Here is a 12479-nt window from a genome sequence, read left to right on the forward strand (position 1 = left end):
GACCATCCCTGTTTAACATAATCCCAAAGAGACCAGAAGCCACTGAAGCAAAGCAAATGGTCTTGAAGCCATTCTGAGAAAATACATGTCCTGACACAAAGTACATTCCAAAAGAGTCCATGTGCGTTGTGATAAATTGTAATCATAATGGCATCAATGATGATTATCTGAAGCTTTTATGCATTCAAGGAAAACATGCCCTATACTTCAAAATGTAAGGCTCAGAGGAGTCATGCTAGTTGTTCCAAATTCTGATCTTACCATCAGCATGATGCAGAAGGAACCTAGATAAGAATCATAAAGGATCCTTTCCTTAACAGTTCAGCTTCCTTCTCGAGAATGTTGATCTGTCTAGCCTTTTTGAGACAAGTAGTGTATTCTAAGATGGCATACTGTGTCCAATGGAAAGATTAGTGGTATATCTTTTGTTGTTGTTTGTTCTTAAATGCACACAATCGACCTACTGGGAGGAAACTGGAAAACCCACGGGACATGGTGAGAACATACGGCATGAAACTCTACAGAGACTGAAACCCAACCCCAAGACTGAACCCGTTCCCCTGGTGCTTAGAAGGAGCAGAGCTACCAGCTGTGCCATCTTGTAATGTTATTGTGTTATTATATCTTACATTTATTTTCTATTCCTGAAATGACTGGTAGCTAACAGTTTAACATTTACAGTACTGCTACCATGTAAAGTGGACCCCTTAAACCTTTTTTGTTTTTTTTTCAGCAAACATTTTCAGAATGAATCATTCCACAAAATGGAGGCTTTGTACAATCCCAAGAGTCTTTATCCATCTTCAGAGTTTTACCATAACACACACAATGGTCTTCAAAGCTTATCCACAAACGTACTAACAATATGTAACAACAATGACATCAATGAATGGCATTATAAATCAAAGTTTATTTCCCTGTCTCATCACTCCTGCTCCTTGTCCTCTCCGTGTGTGATCACATAGCAGAGATTCTTGTAGTCGAGATTACCAGAAACGTCCAGAGGGAACATCTGCAACATCTGCGCCATCTGCAAGAAGAGTGAAGCAAATAAGGATGGTTGAAATAAATTGTACGATAAAAAAAGTGGTGGATATTGTATGTCTTGGGTATAATTCCTCAAATTGCTAGCTATATATATATATATACAGTGAGGTCAATAAGTATTTGATCACCCTGTGATTTTGCAAGTTCTCTTACTTAGAAATCATGGAGGGGTCTACAATTTTCAGCATAGGTGTATTTCTACTGTGAGAGACAGAATCTAAAAAGAAAAATCCGGAAATCACATTGTATGATTTATTAACAATTTATTTGTGAATTACTGTGTATTACTGTATTTGATCCACTTGCTCATCAGCCAGATTTCTGACCCTCAAAGACCAGTTATTTTGCTTTTAAATAGTCCAGCTACACTCTGCTCATGATTGTAAATTAGTAGCACCTGTTTGAGGTCGTTAGCTGTCATAAAGACACCTGTGCACCCCACAATCAGAATTAGCCCAGAACTACACGGGAGGAGCTGGTCAATGACGTGAAGAGAGCTGGGACCATCATTTCCCAGGCTACCATAAGTAATACATTAAGACGTCATGGTTTAAAATCTTGAGTCGCAAGGAAGGTTCCCCTGCTTAAGTCAGCCCATGTCCAGGCCCGTCTCAAGTTTGCCAGGGACCATCTGGATGATCCAGAGGAGTCATGGGAGAAAGTCCTGTGGTCAGATGAGACCAAAGTAGAACTCTTTGGTCTTAACTCCATTCGCCGTGTTTGGAGGAAGAAGAATGATAAGTATCATCCCAATAATACCTACAGTGAAGCATGGGGCTGGAAGCATCATGCTCTGGGGGTGTTTTTCTGCACAGGGGACAGGACAACTGCACTGTATTAAGGAGAGGATGAACAGGGCCATGTATTGTAACCTATTGGGCAAAAACCTCCTTCCCACAGTCAGAGCATTAAAGATGGGTCGTGGCTGGGTCTTCCAACATGACAATGACCCAAAGCACATAGCCAGGAAAACCAAGGAGTGGCTCCGGAAGAAGCATATGGACTATTTAAAAGCAAAATAACAGGTCTTTGAGGGTCAGAAATCTGGCTGATAAGCAAGTGATCAAATACTTATTGGAAATAGTAATTCACAAATAAATTGTTAAAAAATCATACAATGTGATTTACGGATTTTTCTTTTTGGATTCTGTCTCTCACAGTGGAAATGCACCCATGCTGAAAATTGTAGACCCCTCCATGATTTCTAAGTAAAAGAACTTGCAAGATCACAGGGTGATCAAATACTTATTGACCTCATATATATAGATGGTATGTATTACGATTTACAAGGCATTGGATTACGGTTCGGAAGATCCCAGGCTCAAACCTCACAACCACCAAGTTGCCCCTGTTGGGCCCTTGAGCAGGGCCCTTAACCCTCAACTGCTCAGATGTATAATGAGATAAAAATGTAAGTGGTCTGGATAAGAGCGTCTGTCTAAATGTAAATGATACCATATTATTACTATAGTACTTCATAAAACAACTAAGGAAATTAGACATTAGTAGAACTGGGTTCAACACATTGTCAAAACCTGGAAGCATTGCTGAGTGCTGAGCTGGAAAACGGTCATGTGGTCCGATGAGTCCAGGTTGAACCTATTCCAGAGCGATGGGCAAATCAACGTACAGTAAGACGGGAGGACCATGAAGCTCATGCATAGTGGCCACTGTACAAGCCTCTGGACGCAGTCTTATGATCTGGGGTTGCTTCAAGTGGCAACATTATGCTGCAATTAAATGAGTCAGCTGATGACCTGAATGTACTGAATAACCAGGTTATCACATCTACGAAGTTTTTCTTCCCTGGCGGTGAATATTAATCTCTGATATTCTAGGACTCAGATTGTGAAAGAGTGGTTCTGGGAACCTGAGGAATCTTTTTCACACATGAACTGGCCAACACATTGTCCTCTGTAATCAAAGCTAAAGGTGAAAAAATGAAAGCTTAAAGTGTTAGACGTTTTTTTTTTTACCCCAAGCAGTGTACATACTGTATATGGTACAGGCGCTTTCGGGCTACCATGATACAATTTCCTTTGTGTGCACGGAATAAATAGTCTAAATATGAGCTGTATGTATAGGGTGGCCTATGAAAAAAAAGTACATTGACTTTACAGTATTTTATGGTTGAGCTTTTTCATTCCTATTGGCAGATAAAGTAATGAATTATTAAGAATGATACGTAAATAAGCCCTGATACCATGCCGTCTAGTTAGTCAACATGCTCATGATGGCTCTAGATCTACCTTCTGGTGGACCAAAAAAAAAAAAAGGTAATACAGCTTCGCATCTGCTACAATAATTTATTTATCGGCCTCATATCTGATCCCTGTTTCACCTGGCCACTGTGTCTCCCTGTCTGAACACCCCCATCCCAATCTCTGTCCTTCTCTGCCTTGCATACTGTGCTGGCGTGTGTGTGTGTGTGTGTGTGTGTGTGTTTTTCTTGCTCCTGTCAGCTGAAACCGAACTCGGAATAAACCCAGCGGGAACCGTCCATAGGGAACGAGTGGCACAGCGTTTGATCATGAGCGTGAGCACATGTCTCCTGTGTGTACCCACATGGTTGATCAAGAGCGCTGCCCACGAGCCCCTGTGCCCCCCCAACCCTCCCCCACCCCCCTCCCTCCCGAGCGTCCATTACCCTGCCAACGCAGCATGGCCGCTCATCTGCTGGACACATGGGAGCCAAAGTGTGCCTAAGCAATTTTTCTTCGTTCATTTTGCCCCCTCCCCCACATTATCCTATGTGGGGTTTTGGGGGGTATTTGACAGGAAGATGGATTATTGTAATCACATGAGCCATCAGTGAGTCAGAACAGGGTGCCATGGGAAGCCAGCCATCAGATTACTGCACACTGCTGCCATGGGAACAGAGGGCTTGTTTGTTTTTATGTGTGTGTGCGTGAATGTGTGTGTGTGCGTGTGTGTGTGTGTTATATAGGCATTTATTTTCAAGGCTTTGATATATGGTGCATGAAAGCTGCTACCCAAAATGAGTGACTCTTGTGTGCAGGAGTGTGTGTGAGAGAAAGAAAGAGAGAGAGGAAATGCGCAGATAATACCAGACTGATGTTATGTTTCTTTTGTTGATAGTGTGTGTGTGTGTGTGTGTGTTATATTAAGTCCATTGTCTGAAATATTAACTTTCAGAATGGAGAACTAAATGATGGTGAAAGATTAGTCTTGTTAGTGACTCAATAAAATGTTGATATATGTAAATCAAAATGTAAATTGAAAATATTTCATATTTCTTTCGCCAATAGTTTTTCAATTGCTATTAATAATAATAATAATAATAATAATAATACAGCTAACCTAGCTCTTAAGCTTGGCTACGTACCCTATACCAGCTACAATTTTTCAATTATTTCATATTTATTTATCTATATATTTTTTCCATATCAGTACGTAGTCCATTTTTTCCCTCTAATAAAAAGCACCCAAAGACGTGTACAGTACATTTATTGTCGCTCACCTCAGCTTCTGTAAATTTGTCTGCTTGAGTCATCAGGTAGAACTTGATCCTGTCAAACAACAAAAGAAAAAGAAATCATGAACAAATCATGAAGTAGTCACCGTGATTGTACAGTGTATAAATATTCACTCCTTAAAATGATCTACATTTTGTAGTGTTGCAACTTGGAACTGGAATGGACGTAACTAAGCAATATAACACGAAAGGGAGTGCTGTTGTACTGGATATCAGCATAGACGTGATGCAGCTGTATGCAAGTGTGATATTGCTTTTATGCAACACCATTTATTAACAACAGATTAGGACATTAGCGATAACTGCCAATGGCGAATCTGGCGACTGACAGTTGGGGTAATTAACGGAGATGTAGATAGATTCTGAAAATTCTTTCAGTATTATGTACCCCAAAGATTGGGACCATGGTGGTGGTGGACAGTCCTGAGAAACTTTACTTTACATTTCCATTTATTTTGGCTTACTTAACATCAACCATCTTCCAAGTTCCGTGGTTGAATCTCAAAAAGTGTTAAATGGAAGGCTAGTGCTCCCTAAAGGATGGACTATCCTTTGTTCCACACATCAAGTAGTTCCCTTGATCAGTGGTTAGCGATGGATTTCTGATTCAGACTTGTGTTAAAAGCTAGTTAGCTTTGTAGCTCACATAAGCCATGGACAGAGGTAATTCGGAACAACTTAGAAACAGCCTGTTGTTTAAGATAACATAACAGTAACTGATGTGTTTCTTGCTGAAGGTGCTTCCATAACTGGTTTTAATGGTTTTGGCAGGAAGCTGCTGTAACTCCTTTCCAGTACTGAGGACCGTGCCGACCAACTCTTACCCATGTACATATCACGGAGTGGTACATATAGTTAAATTTCAATGTTGTATAGTTAAAATTGTACATTAATTAGAATATAACTGAATCCGCCATTTAGTTAGAGAAACAACCAATGGTTACATTTAACGTGATGCTGATGATGGTTTACTATATGAATGGTGTTCTCAGGATGATGACTGGATTGAACCAAACCCACTGAGTTTCTTTTTATCGCATGGGAGAATATTTTCCCACCTGTTTTCTGACTCCCCAGCATGTCTTTTGGCAAACGCCAAACAGGACATGTGGCTTTGCCAAAATATATATATACTATATTGATTTTACCTCCATCTTCACTATTCAGTGCTGTGTACAATCATCATGATATAATCACAATTACATTAATTCGGGTGGAGGTTGTAACATTTATAAGGTGGAGGATGATTATAAGGATTGTCATAAAGTCATAAAGAAGAGGTGTGGTTGTTTATGCTGCTGTGATATCCAATCAAATCAGCATTAGATCTTCTAAGACCAAGAAGGCGTCCTTATTTGTGGTATTGCAACTTCGGACCAAAATGGTTTACATCCATCAATCCATCCATTTTTGACCACTGTACAAGAACAAACAAAAAAAAGAAAGAAAAGAAAGCTTTAAAAGCTAAACACTCACTCATCTCCTTTTAGTACACCGGTTCCCTCTGGGTCGAAGATCTTGAAGGCGTTCAGAATGTTCTCCTCTGGGTCAGTACCTAAAAGGTTCTCACTAGTTAGACTAGACAAACTGGGAGGAGATTTATATTAGCTATATTGCTATATTAACCGAAGCTGGAGTGTACCTTTGAGCTTCTCGCCGAACATGCTGAGGAACACTGTGAAGTTGATAGGACCTGGAGCTTCCTTTAGCATGTCATCAAGCTCATCGCTCCCTACGTTCAGACGACCTGGAAGCATGAAGGGAAAAAAACACAGCTAAAGCTCATTCGGGTTTTTTTTTTTTTTTTTTAAATGTTACGGTGGTTCTTGTGATCCAGAATCCTGTCTCGACATCATATCAAGCCACCTGAATATTGAGCCATTAGCTTCCATTTTCTCTGTAGCTCCTAGCAAGTTTTTATTGTTTAACCATTTTTAAATAATACAAATTATGAATTATTTTGATTATGGATTCTTCATCGTTTATGCTCTTAAATAAGAAACACCGTTCAGGTTTTTTTTCTAGCAAAGAATTAGCAAATACAAGGGGCGTTCAAGTCAAACCAGGACTTGCGATGAAATTTCTCATGAATTTAATGTATTCATTATTTTAGTAATTAAAGTGAAATTTGGATGATATTTGCTGATTGACTTTGATACGGTTCAGTGTGTTAACTCTGTAACAGTGTTGACTAAATATTTTGTGACTACAGTGTACATTGTTCATAACTTATAACTGACAAGCCATGGAGAAATTGCTTCAAGCATCACATGTTAAATATATTTTAAATGACAATAATGTGATTTTTATGATATAAGTGTAATAATAGTGGTCTGGAACAGGCACAGTTGCCCTTTTCTAAACCCTTTACAGGTTTTCATTAATGCTCGATGTTATTTATTTAAAGCACGGATATTTGTTTAAAATATTTAAAATGCCCTTAACTTCCATACATATGTAACTGTAATATCAGTGGGACCCAAATGGCACCCCGGTCATAAATTCACCCATTAAACTGTTACTTGAGAAACGGAAAGTGTTTACCTACAGCGGCGAAAGTGTCTCTGAGATCATTCTTGTCAATGAATCCGTCTCTGTTCTGGTCCATAATGGTGAACGCCTGCAGGCATTTACAACACACTAACTCAAGATACATTATCCGCTCTCTATATATCAAAGAAATGTGCTACGACTAATGTGTTAAGAGTCCATCCATCATGTGCACTGTAAATTACTGTGATTATAGCCGAGGTCTGGTCTCAGCCAAGGAATCGGCTCTTAAGCTCAGAGCTCGCTGTGAGTTATGGTTTGTATTGTTTGGAAATATCATATATCATGCACGTTGGGATAAATGGGGAAAAGGCTCTTGCCTCTTTGAATTCCTGAATCTGAGACTGCTCGAACATGGTGAACACATTGGAGCTGGCCGACTCCTTCTTCTTGGCCTTTTTGGGTGCCTGGAGAACATCAGCAGAGGTCATTAAAAGCATTATGACACCAGAAATTAAACATATGATTGGAATTAGATTAATTCCTGTGTAACTCTGGATACGAATATGTTTTTTTTTTTTTTTTGTACTTGTATTATGTTCTGCAGTCATTTTTATATTTTATATAATCGGTTATATGATTCTCCCACTAGATGAACATATATAGCAGAATATTATAACCTATAGTTAATCATATAGTCAGACTCCTCTGTGCAGTGCCATAGCAACATGATTAAATAAAAAACATTCAGCAATACCAAAATTAGCATTAATGCAAGTACAGTGATTTGACATTTTTAAGGAGATGCTGATCACATGGTCAAGTTAAGTTGCTTATTTGCTTCACAAGTTTCGTTGAAATTTTTTTTTTTTTGTGAAAATGTGGTAGGCCCGGGTTTAATTCCCAGCCAATGTCCAAACCCCAGACACTGAATGCGGATAAAATGGGAGTGTTGCACCAGGAACGGAATCCGGCACAAAACCTGTGCCAAGTTGTGTGCGGACCGGGTGGTCTACTGTGACGAGACCTTGATACGCTAGGAGCAGCCGAGAGGCCAACCATCATTTCATGGTAAACTTAAGCTAAGGGTCTGTCCACATGCCGCAAGGCGACAAAAGCTCTCCACCCATGGAGAGATATCTGTCATTTATCTGGCAGGTTCCTTACAGGTATGGGTTGCCAGCTCGATGCCCAATTGCATCTGAGCAGATAAGGGTGAAACAGTGGCTGCTTGGCAGTGCCAGGGATTAAAACGAGGACCTTCTGATCAGCAGTCCAGCATCCTTCTCTTGGATACTTACCGAAATAAATTTCCAAGAATTTTTTTTCCCAAGCCTTGTTTTTTTTTTTTACTTTTGTGGTTATTAAATATTATTATATATTATTATTAAAATAATTAATTGATGCAATTCAATCAGAGATCAATTTCGAGGCACATTTATTTATGTGCAAAAATACAGAAACACTAATTTGGTTTGTTAGTTTTTTTTCTTGAGGTACAGATACTGGCACTTTGAAGTTACCAACTGTGTGGTTCATCGCCCGAATAAGGGTTATCCACCAAGCTACCTCTACCCTTCGTATTAAACGAAAATGATTTTAAAAAAAAATAAATAATAAAATAATACTCGGTATGCAAATTGGAATGAAAAAAAAAAAACAAAACACTAAACTAGCAAGAGAAGAGTGTACCTAAGGCAGCCATGGTGCCCTTTATTTCCTAAACTTTATTGCCAGAAAGTAAATTTCGGGCGCACAACAGTTAGGGCACACTCTAAGCAGTTTCAGAGTACACTTTTAGTTTTAGGAAAAGCTAGATACAGGTAATTAAGCCCAGTATGTATAGAAATGTATAAATGGAAAATTCCGCCCCAACCTCAAGAGTAAACTTGTGAGAATTGTGGCAATTATTTTCCCATCATACAGTATATATTAGCTTGTTTCATATTCTGTTAAACAAACCTGATCTCACACAGAGTATGTAAGAATTTGAGCGTGTTACGCCGATCCAGGACAATTTCTTTGGAATTCATTTTACTTTGTTCATAAGAAAGGATGCAACAGCGAACCCAATCCATACCCCTTACCCCTCTCATTTAATAACTTTTCAATTACAATTATTTATGAATTCCCAATCAGAACATCTTGTCCGAAACATGATCCATAAACAAAATTGGAACATTGATTTATGCTCAGAAATGTTAAATCTCGGAATAAAACCTCAACATCATCCTCAATTCATTATCCAACATGCCATTGACCTTGGCACAGTTATCCTCCACGATCCTCTCTATGCATCAGTAACATTAATTAATTCCATGCTCATCTATCACTATTAAATCGTTAATAAAACCAGGAGTCGAATGATATCCTACCATTGTGATGGTGGCTGAGATCCTGCAGGCACACAGTCAAACTGGGGAGACAATAGACTCCCGGCCCAACTGTTTTATATACGAAATGCGCGCTGGCCAGGCATACCTGCTCTAAATTTAGACAATAGATGCTAGCTTGGAAATATGCAATAACTAACCGCCCCTGGGAGGTATGTGGACCATGTGTTACTCTTCTGCTCTTTAAAAGAGAGTTGTGTCCATGATCGAAGTTCTGGAGTTATATGGCAGGACCTCAAAGAGAGAGAGGTCAGGACAGTTTGAATGAACCACAATTCTCTGTAGCATTCATGTTCTAGTCTAAATAACAATGGTCTAACAAGAAAAAAAAATGTCTCCACACTAAGCACCCATCATTGCAATATAGTGGGGGATTGCTGCTATGTAAATGGGGCTACTCGCTGAAACCGTTGCTCAGATTACACGATAGTGTTTTAAGGTCACTACATTACATTATCCAAAACCCTGGATACAAGACAAACCTGAGTGCACTTACTGTAAGAGTTTAATGACCTCAATGTAAAAAAATCAATGTCCCAGTCTTAAGAACTCTCAGTTTAAACAACATACACAAGTTCCATCCATCCATCCATCCACCTATACATCCATCTAGGAACCTCTGTAGTCCTTCTAGGGACCGTGGAGGACAATAGTGACCATTCCTATTTTTGCGACCGTAGTCAACATTCGCACACCACAGGCAATTTGGGAACGGCAATTAGCCTAAGTGGCATGTCTTTGGACTGTGGGAGGAAACCTAATGTCTGATTTTTGACATTTTTAATCTAACAGGTTAACTCTGGATATCAAATCTGCTCTGTCCCATAATATTCATAAGTAAAGGTAATTTATTTAGGTTGAAACATTTTTTTATTATTTTACCAGCAAAAAATATAAGATTTTTTTAAAACTATAAGATTTATCTTATATTTTTAAATATAAGATTTTTTTTAACACTATCAGGGATTTCCTGTTAGCCAAACTACAGCCTCAACTATATAAAGCCCTACATTCTCAAAAAGAAATGTGTACTGCTTCTTGTTGCTGAGGTTACATGTTTGGTACCTTCTGTCGTTATCTTTTATCTGGGAAAGTGAATGTGGCTTATAACGCTTTAAAGTCGACCTTGTAAGGCACCAGTTAACATAGACCCATGGCTGGAATACCCTTTTTTTATACTCTACTTGTAATGATTTTTAGCTCATTACACATCTGAGCAATTGAGGGTTAAAGAGTCTCGCTCAAGGGCTCAACTGCATGGCAACTCAGTGGTGGTGGTGGGGTTTGAACCTGGGACCTTCCAATCTATAGTCCAATGCCTTAATATGAGCTCCTGCTGAGCTACCCTTATGCAGAGAGCCACACAATTTTGCAACAATCCAGGGGAGTAGTATTTTCTCATATGAGGTCACAATAGGAGAAAAATCTAATTGGCTTGTTTAAGGCCTGATCAATACAAAAATGAAAAAAAGATTTGTTCTTTGGATACACTCACACTGGAGACTTGATTAAAAAGACTAAAAGTGAATTTTGCTTAATACAAGGGGCGTTCAAGTCAAACCGGGACTTGCGATGACATTTCTTGTGAATGAAGGTGTAAAACCGATTGATATTTACAGAAAACTCACGATACAGTGATGAGACTCTCAGTCGTAAAACATAAGCAGTAAAACATAACTGTGTTCTGTTATTCTGCACAATCAAAGGTCCCAGTTTGACTTGAACACCCTTTGTTGGTTCCCTTTTAAGTAGTTCTTTCAGGTATAAATATACATTATAGAAGTATGCAGGTGTCACACTAACTGAGTCACTCGCTGAAGGCACATTTGGAAGAATTTGTTTAGTGAACATAAGGCATCACGAGTCATGGGGTCTCGCCAGTGCATGACCTTACTGTGTGTGTGTGTGTGTGTGTGTGTTCGCAAGAGCCAAGAGTTATTTTCATCACTACTGCATGATGATAATTCATCATAGCGACATATACTGTATGCTGCCGTATTTATAACATATTCACTTCAGTGTGGCTTCAACTAAAGGGACAAGACTGTGACATAAGTTCTAAATTAATGGGAAAATCTAAATCTATTCAGACAGATGTTTAAGTTCACGAGTACATCTGAGTATATAGTCCATGCTTCAGAATCTTACGATTTTCCTAGTAGTAGGGATAAACAATGAGTACGTCCTTTAATTCCAAAAGAAATCAGGGGAATCAAGGACTGAAAAAGGAAACAGCATTTATTCTCCTTTGCTGTGTTTGTGTTTAGTCTCAAATGGACAATACCCAGACCATAATTTCTTTTCAGCATGATATACCGTGGTTAAACTACACCTTCAGACAGTGGCGCTGGACTAAACACTGTTTGTTGCTCAAGCCAATATTGAGCAAGAAAAAATGGGGCAAAAAAAAGCTAAATAAACAGCACAAGGGTTATAGTCAGGGGCATCTTTTTGGGCTCATTTAAACAGAATAAGCACGGCTGATCCATATCGAAAAATTGGGCAAGATTGTAGCAAGTTGAATTTTTGTGACAGTGATTAAATCTTTATTGACGTCTATGAGTGCATTGGCCAATAGGAGACAGTCTTAAAGGACTAAGAGTGAGCTTTTGGTGCACAAGACATTGAATTGACCTGCAACGCACAATTAACATATTTAAATGTGTTCTGACTGATTTCAAAGTGGCATGAAAGGAAAAAAAAAGCAAACGCTCAGCTCTGGCGCAGATCCATAACTAAAAAGGCATTCGCGAAACACTGATTGCCCTTCATCAGAACCCTTGAATGGGATTATAGTCATCCTCACCTAAACTTCTTTCCATGTATGGAGGACTGAAATAGACCCGGGCTCAAACGTTCCAGCGCTGATCCACATGCAGCCAGATGCTCGTTAAAGAGGGGTTAAATGGATGGAGAAAATGATCCCATGCTACTTTGTTTGTGAATTTTATTCCACGACCCAGACCACTGTCGTTATTATGTCAGCACCAGGTCTACATCCAAATCGGGAGAGAAATGATTGATTAATATGATCCATGCTACATTTATTCTTA

At 39.1% G+C, this 12479-nt stretch overlaps 1 protein-coding gene across 2 annotated transcripts; it reads right to left on the reverse strand.

Annotated features, from left to right (window-relative positions):
* Positions 1–769: 769 nt before the first annotated feature.
* LOC128512979 (myosin regulatory light chain 2B, cardiac muscle isoform-like) lies at positions 770–9472 on the reverse strand. Of its 2 annotated transcripts, XM_053486551.1 has the most exons (7): positions 9409–9472; positions 7414–7500; positions 7088–7163; positions 6186–6290; positions 6020–6098; positions 4529–4577; positions 770–1030 (listed from the first exon to the last, which is right to left on the reverse strand). In XM_053486551.1, the coding sequence occupies exons 1-7, from the start codon at positions 9409–9411 to the stop codon at positions 926–928; spliced, it is 504 nt and encodes a 167-aa protein (XP_053342526.1). In that variant the 5' UTR covers positions 9412–9472; the 3' UTR covers positions 770–925. The 2 variants fall into 2 exon arrangements, with proteins under 2 accessions (XP_053342526.1, XP_053342525.1); XM_053486550.1 differs by lacking the exon at positions 9409–9472 and having other exon boundaries at positions 7414–7524.
* Positions 9473–12479: the final 3007 nt, after the last annotated feature.

Source organism: Clarias gariepinus, chromosome 25, assembly GCF_024256425.1.
Source record: "Clarias gariepinus isolate MV-2021 ecotype Netherlands chromosome 25, CGAR_prim_01v2, whole genome shotgun sequence".
NCBI classification, from domain to species: domain Eukaryota; kingdom Metazoa; phylum Chordata; class Actinopteri; order Siluriformes; family Clariidae; genus Clarias; species Clarias gariepinus.